Consider the following 7,916-nt stretch of genomic DNA (forward strand, 5'->3'; position numbering starts at 1 on the left):
CCGGCCCGCTATGCGGTTTACCAGGCCGTCGATCGTATATGGGTCACGGCGCACAGTGGAAAAAAATATTCAAAATAGTGTTCAGAAGCGCCATTATTTTTTTAGTGTTGTGGGTGAGGGATTTTCTATATTTTATAATAATAATATTAACAGGTCTTTATTTATATATAAATAAACAACAAGAAATAAAACAGTATAATAGAGGAGGGTGGAGAGACCTAGCAAAGCTACTCACCTAACCACTCTAAAAGAAGAAGAGATTTTATGAATTAATTTACTTTATTGTACCACTATGGAAGAGAGGTTATAAAAATACGTTTATACACATTTTAATAAAAAAAAAGTGAAATACATTTCTATATTTAGTCAGTTCAATGGCACGGAGGTGCTGGAGGGAACTACAGAAATAATCAAAATAAAAAAAAGTAGTATTAATTGGACAGTAGATTAGTTTTAAGACGCTTTTTAAAGTCGGAAGCACTTGATATCATCTGGAATGGAGTTGAAATATTAATAAAAATAAGAACTAAAAGTTCAGATTTTCACGAAATTATATATTTTTAAAATTGTTTCGACAACACCGTGTCTTCATTTAAATATATATAATTTCGTGAAAATCTGGACTTTTAGTTCTTATTTATTTTGATAAATAAATTTTCATCAAGTAAAAGCCACCTCAGTTCAATTGTTGAAATATTTAGTGACTTCATAGCTGAAAGAACTGATAGAGGGCAGTACGGTACTGCAGGACAATATACAGAGAATTGTGACGACTGGGCTACTTGAATATCAGATTCCTTGACAAGTTTTTCAAAAAGATAATAGATAATAATAAAGATCACATAAGTGGAGAAAGAATCGTGGGTCTAATTTATGCCACCCGGATTCCCGATAATACAGTGAAATGTGATCAAATTTCCTAAGATTAGAACAAACCTTAGACAACTGTTTTGCAGTCTCTGCAGTCTTATCTAAACTTTGTTGAAGAGCACTGGCCAGTATACTATTGGGTTGTTCGGAAAGTCATTTCGTTTTTTTTGGGGAACATGAAAGACAGTTTTCGTATAATGAATAAATATTTTATTAAATTATATATTGGCCATTCTGGTTCAACACCTTTTGCCATCTTTCTGGCAGTAACATAATTCCCCTCTCATAAAAGTTTTGGTCCTTGCTGGCAAAAAACTGGTTCAGGTGGTTTTTGACATGTTCATTTGAGGTAAAGGTTTTGCCATCCAAAAAATTTTGCAGGGACCGGAACAAATAGTAGTCGGAAGGCGCCAGATCTAGAGAATACGGTGGACGTTGCAGTACGTCCCATTCAAGCTGTAAAAGTTTTTGGCGAGTGACCAAACTTGTGTGAGGTCTCGCATTATCCTGGTGGAACACTACACCCTTCCTGTTGATTAATTCGGGCCTCTTCTCTTTAAGTGAATCATTCAATTTGTCCAGTTGATGACAATAGACTTCTGAATTAATCGTTGTATTGTCCGGCAAAAGCTCAAAAAAAACGATTCCTTTGACATCCCACCAAACGGAGAGCATCACCTTTTTTTGGTGAATGTTGGCTTTTGACACGCTTTGAGCCGGTTCATCTTTTCTGCTCCATGACCTTTTGCGTTTAACATTGTTGTATACAACCCATTTTTCGTCCCCAGTAATAATCCGCTTCAAAAATGGATCATTTTCTTGACGTTTGAGGAGCAAATCACACACGTCAACGCGACGACACAAATTTCGCTCCGTAAGGACATGGGGCACCCACACATCGAGCTTCGAGGTTAAGCCCATGCCTTTCAAATGGCCATAAACAGTCGAATTCGACAAATTTAATCTCTCACCGATCTCTCGTGTGGTTATTCGCCGATTTGCATCAACTAATGCCTTTATCGCATCTTTGTCAGCTTCGACCGGCCTTCCAGACCGTGGTGCATCTTCGACATCAAAATTGCCGGATCGAAATTTTGCAAACCAGTTCTGGCACTGGCGTACTGTTAACACGCCTTCTCCATACACATCCGTCAATTTTTTTCTCGCTTGGACAGCATTTTTATTGCTCTCCATATTTAAAAGGGCACCAACCAAAAACTACTGCGTAGAATTAATAGAACTTTTTCACACACAAGCCTTGCAATATCAGCTCTCAAGACATATAATGGTTATGCGGCTTAAGTGTGAAGTTGGTTTCGAAAAAACGTAATTAAGTCTCTGACGGGAAAGAACGAAATGACTTTCCGAACAACCTTATATATAACAGTAAGATAAAAGGCAAAGAACAAGAGAGTCGCATAACCTTAGCTTGATGTCTGTATTTAATATATCTTTGAATATGTAGAGAGTTCTTAGTTCCCCATAACTTCTCTAAATTAAGTCACGTGCAATTCGAAACGAAGATTGCTATTAAAAAACTCACCTTAATTCTTGCAAGAATCGGTTAAAATAATGTTCTCATTATATACGGCAAACTTAAAAACAATATTCTAGAACCAGCTGTTTTTTTTCCAAAAAATAATACCTTAGTTTTCGTTTCATTTATGATAAGAGCATGGCCACAAATCAAAATTAATTTGGTTGTTGGCCAGCAGTGAGTCTTCAAACTTAAACGATAATCATCAGCATACTGATGCGATTTCAGATATTTTATATGCTCGGCAAGATCCGCAATCCAGACGGAAAATCGTGTAATATTAGAAAATTGTGAAATTGAGTCACATAAGAATACTCTCCGACTTCGTTCATTTAAATTGCACCATATGTTAAAGACCGTATAAATGTTTAAATATAGACGGTAAAATTAGGAAAATGTTGCAAAATTTAAAGAAATTTTTAATTCATAACCCTAATCTTTATATCAAGACACCTGACCATCGATTTAGCCATGGACCGTAGTCAATAATGCTTAACAAGTTGCCTTGAAATGTCAAACAAATATCAAATATTAATCAAATTAAGTCTACAATATGGACAAAGCGTTTTACAAGCATTGAAATTTCAAATTTAATTTAGTGATTTAAATTTTTTAATTTTCTCAACAGTAGATTATTAAACATAAAATTTTACGACTTTTTTTCTAATTTATGGTGTAAAATACACTGTAATTGTACAAATAGCATCAATGTTTTTTTATTATGGCCGGGGTGTCGCATAGTAGGTTCATCCCGCTTGCACCAGCCCGCCACTTAGTTATGTCGGTTACGCGATACCATAGGGAGGGGGTTCTGCACGCGTGAATAATTAGAATGATAATGGCAGTATATATAAAAAAGATCGGACAAACAAGCGAAGCGAGGGTCGAACTCTTGAGGCACCCACTCGACCTGTCAGGGGGTGGCTGATAAATCTGTTTAGCTAAAGAGAAGAGCAGCGTCAATAATGCATCAATTTTGTTTATTTCGTGTGTGTGTATAAAAAAAGTCCTAATCTAAGCGAGACTGCTTCGGACTACAACACGGGGTAGCTGGGTTGGACGGCGATACCGCACTGATTGACACCCCGACGCATCCTGATGTAGCCGCCCTCTCCAAATGACTCTCCCCAAGAGTTCTTGACCACCCAATAAGGCACACCTCTTTCGGTGCCGTAGCCCACCACCAAGACACCGTGATTTAGATCATCAGGGCTGCAGTAAGAGTGACTGTAAACACCAGACTCGTAGAGTTGGATAGAGCTGGCGTCTATAGCGACGGATACGGGTCCCACGAGTCCCACGGCGGCCTCCAGGTCTTTTTCGCTGTTCGGTCTGACGTCGACGTATGACGAAATCCTGGTGACTACCTTGGAGTTGTCTTGCCTGCAGTCTTCGTCGCTCTCTTCGTAAGGGTAGTCGGCTTCTCGTTCTATGCCGTGATCTCGGATGTACTCAAACGCAGGATCCAATTGTCCACCATCACAACCGGCCAGTCCGTACTTGGGGCCGGCGCAGTCGATCAGGTTCTGCTCACTGAATGAGACCAGCTCCCCGTGTTTGATGAAATACTGACCCTCCAAGGAACCGGTCTATAATTATTTCCCGCTATTGCTCAGAGGTCTCTTTGAAAAGTCGACGCTTACCACTGAGAAGCTCCAGCATCCTCCGCAGGTCCCTTGGTCTTTTATTGGGGTAACGGCACCGGCATCCCTCCAGTCTTTCTTGGTGGGAACTTTCGCTTCCTCTGGTACCTCGAAGATCGATCGAGACGCTGCTTGGGATTTTCCGGACGCGTTGAACGTCAACATGGAGCGGAACTCTTCTTCGGAAAGGTCTGCGAACCGATTGACGCCCAACCTGTAGGTAACCAAGCCTCGATCGAAGTTTGAGTTGTGCTCGTCGATTTTCCGCAGGTTCCCTTGGAAAATGGAGAATCGGAGTTGGTCTTCGAGGAGACCGCGGTAGAATTTTTGATGGTGGCCCTGCGATGCAAAGCATTAAGGGACATTTAAGACCGAACGAAAGTACTTGCCTTAAATTTGTCCCATTTCCCCCAGTCGGATTCGGCCATGGCACTGGTCAAAACCAAACTGACTAAAAGATGCAGCTTCATTGTTGCTATCGTGATGGTGGTATGGCCTAGACGGGTTACCAAATTCCTTTTATAATTACGCCTAGTGCCTTATCGTTGTTTGTCTAGAAATTTGTCATTGAAAAAATCGTAGATAAGAAAAACTACTGCGGTGTGGGGAAACTGGGTGAAAGCAATTCGCGTACAAAAGAATGATATCACGCCGTGACTATTTTCTTTCGCAACGTCTCGTATCTCGAGTGGCTTTTACAGAAAATCGGGTTGATTTACGATTAGAATTCGTATTTGTAATCCGGATATTTTTGAAAATCTATTGTAAAAAACATTAAACTGCCTATTCGTAGCTCATACGGGAGGTATTGATGTGAAAATTTCCATCACCATCACTTCTGGGTGAAGAAATATGTGGAATCCTTCCATGAACGAACATCTACAAGAAGTGAGAGCGCACGTCTTTTGATTTGTTTTGGTTGTCAAATCCAGTGTGATCGAAAAACAACTGAAATTAAAAAAAAAAAACGTTCTGTTTTGATATCATTTCCCACTTGAACGGAGGAAGTTTACGAAAACATTTTTTATTTCGACCTTGAAACTGATATCGACGCCAACGAATTAAATTTCGTTCATCTCATCCTTTATATATTGCGCCGTAAATGATAAAAACTACTAAAATTAAAGCGCTGTTCTGTTTATTATTTTGGTAAAAAATTACATAAATGAAGTTTCAACCGGCGATAATTTAATATAAATAACTGCAATCGACTATTTACAATACGGGATAGCTAGGCTCGTCAGCCAGACCGCAGACGTTCTTGCCCCTCAACATCCTAAAGTAGCCTTTCTCGCCGAAAATGGTTCCCCAGGAATTCTTGAGGATCCAGTAGTCTTGTCCGTTTTCGGTACCATAGCCTACGGCCAAGACGGCATGGTTCAAGTCCCATTCACTGGAGGAGCAGCCTTTTCCGGTGAAAATACCGCTTTTGTACAATTGGATGGGATTGGCGTCGATGGCGACCGACACGGGGCCTTCCAGAGCTACAGCCGACAATAGCGCGTCCTCGTCGAATTCCCTAACATCTACGAAGCCCTTGATCTTGGTCACTTGGTTGGAACTGGAACGACATCTTGCATCCCTGCCTTCGTAGGGGTAATCAGATTCCTTCGCGATACCGTGGTCGATTATGTACTGGAACGCCGGGTCCAAATCACCTCCGTTGCAGCCCTCCATGTCGTATTGGGTAGTGGCGCAATCGATCAAGTTTTGCTCGCTGAATAACTCCAACTTTTTGTTTTTCAAGTAGTAGAAGCCTTCTAGGGAGGCGACTACCGAGAATGCCCAGCAACCACCGCAGGAACCTTGGTCCTTGACTGCGCTTACGGCGCCTTCATCCCTCCAGTCGAAGGATGCGGGCACGGCGGCGTCCAGAGGTTTCCTGTAGACCTGTCTGTCACCGGTCTTGGTGCGGTTCGGCTTCTGGAGTGTCAGGAAGCTTTTGAATTCTTCCGCGGTCATGTCGGCGAATTGGTTCACGCCCAAGGTGTAGGTCTCTTCGCCGTTTTCGTATTTGGCATTGTGCTCCTCGATTTTCCTAAGGTTGTCTTGGAAAATGCTGAAACGCAGAGTCTCCTCCGCCACGTTCCTGTAGACCTTTGTGTGTTGGGTCTGGAATATAGATTAGCTTAGGTTATTTCAAGTTTCATGAATACACAAAATATTTATATGTATTATGGTGACTGATTTGATAATTGAACGGCTTGACTAATATGGTCTACCTTAAAGCTTTGCCATTGTTGGTGGTCAGTCTCGACCGCTGAGGCGACTACTGCCAGCAAGGCTACCAAAACAATCTTCATCTCGATGCGTTGTCTTCGAGGAGCACTGTGCCGGCAATTCGCAAAATTCGGCATATATATACCAAAAAACTGCTGCGCAAAATCTGTTCGGACCACTTCAATACTGACGTGGCTGATTTTTCATAGCCACAGATAACGTCCTTATTCATATAGGCTCAACGATAGAACGAGATCCTACGCGAGGATAACATTCTTCTTATTGTTTGTCGAGTGGTCTGAAAATTAATCTTTTTCGATTGCATGTACGATAATTGGATCACATATCCTATTTTGGAGTGTGAAAAACCGAGAAATACGATTTTGTTCAGCCAGCAATGTGCTTGGAATAAAATTTATGGTATGATTTTGGTACACATTTCTGGACTTAGGCTATTTCTATGATTACAAAACAAAACGTAAGGTAACTTGCTTTTTGGTGAAGGAATCTGCAAAATGTTTTAAAAATCCATTGGGTTAAACTTAATGGTGAACCGTTTCAGTGTTGTCAGATACGAAAATGAATTATTGTTTGATAATTACGGAAGAAGCTAAGGCGACTGTAAGCAATCTGTAAGTTTAAGATCATTTGGAACTTATCTAAAAGGATGAGGTGGACAGGAAACAGCGCGCAAACAAATGAATTAAATTTTAATTTTATCTTTAATCGTATTGGATGTAGAAAAATATTTAACCATTTTATTTCCCTTATTCCCCGTAAAAGATTACATATAGGAGTTGTAAACACCAACAAACTCCCATTTAGAGCAATTGAAGTTAGTTATTGAAAACAATAGCAATTGATGACAGCTTATGACTGGATCCCATCAGCTCTAATTCTTCGATAAAACTACCTCATGCATATTTTTCGACAGGACAAGCTACTCTAAAAAATATAATACTATAATAATATAAACTAACCATGTTAAAAAATTGAGTGAAGCAATCTCCCTTAATCTTCCGACATGTCCACACACACTGCTCAGTCTTCAATGACCATAGAAAATGTGATAATCCAAGCTTAGCTTAATATCTATATGATTCATCACTTGTCATTTGTTTTTCCATCAAGATGGTCCAGTAGTTATTCTGCAAACACCAGTTCGGTTGGTTCGAGATCGCTGGTATAGTCTGGTATTGGTATTGGTATTAAAGGGGGACGCCCTCGCGGGCGTCCAAGCACAGATGGGCCCGTTGTGCCCCCAGGCCGCTCTAGAGGGCCTCCAGAATGCCGCCCCTCCTATAGAACGTCAGCAACTCCTTTAGCCCAATACCATGCACTGAGTCGGGATCGATCAGGGCCGTTCCGAAGACTCCCAATCTTGCCCATGTCAAGGCAGGGCACTCGGTGAGCAGATCCGGGTCGTCTCCAATGCCTAGCAAGCAAAGATTCCTCCTAAGCCTGCAATGTCCTGTGTAGGCCCCTGTTAGTGCTCTACACTCCCTTCTGGTCAGTCTAAGCAGCTTCCTGGTCCGAGGGAGGGCGGGCCCATCCATCATGTTATAATTCCATCGTGTAAATAAGATGGAAAATGCTGAAAAAGAAGCTAGAAGAAGGTGAAACCAATATATATATATATATATATA

General features: G+C 41.0%; 2 protein-coding genes across 2 annotated transcripts; both read right to left on the reverse strand.

Annotated features, from left to right (window-relative positions):
• Positions 1–3,167: 3,167 nt before the first annotated feature.
• LOC132702230 (procathepsin L-like) lies at positions 3,168–4,749 on the reverse strand. The gene is made up of 3 exons (XM_060670733.1): positions 4,440–4,749; positions 4,051–4,389; positions 3,168–3,996 (listed from the first exon to the last, which is right to left on the reverse strand). The coding sequence occupies exons 1-3, from the start codon at positions 4,518–4,520 to the stop codon at positions 3,442–3,444; spliced, it is 975 nt and encodes a 324-aa protein (XP_060526716.1). The 5' UTR covers positions 4,521–4,749; the 3' UTR covers positions 3,168–3,441.
• Positions 4,750–5,166: 417 nt separating this feature from the next.
• On the reverse strand, positions 5,167–6,424 carry LOC132702229 (procathepsin L-like). Its single transcript, XM_060670732.1, has 2 exons — positions 6,273–6,424; positions 5,167–6,162 (listed from the first exon to the last, which is right to left on the reverse strand). The coding sequence occupies exons 1-2, from the start codon at positions 6,405–6,407 to the stop codon at positions 5,266–5,268; spliced, it is 1,032 nt and encodes a 343-aa protein (XP_060526715.1). The 5' UTR covers positions 6,408–6,424; the 3' UTR covers positions 5,167–5,265.
• Between the last annotated feature and the right edge of the window lie 1,492 nt (positions 6,425–7,916).

This window comes from Cylas formicarius, unplaced genomic scaffold (assembly GCF_029955315.1).
Source record: "Cylas formicarius isolate icCylForm1 unplaced genomic scaffold, icCylForm1.1 PGA_scaffold_5__7_contigs__length_24384050, whole genome shotgun sequence".
NCBI lineage: Eukaryota > Metazoa > Arthropoda > Insecta > Coleoptera > Brentidae > Cylas > Cylas formicarius.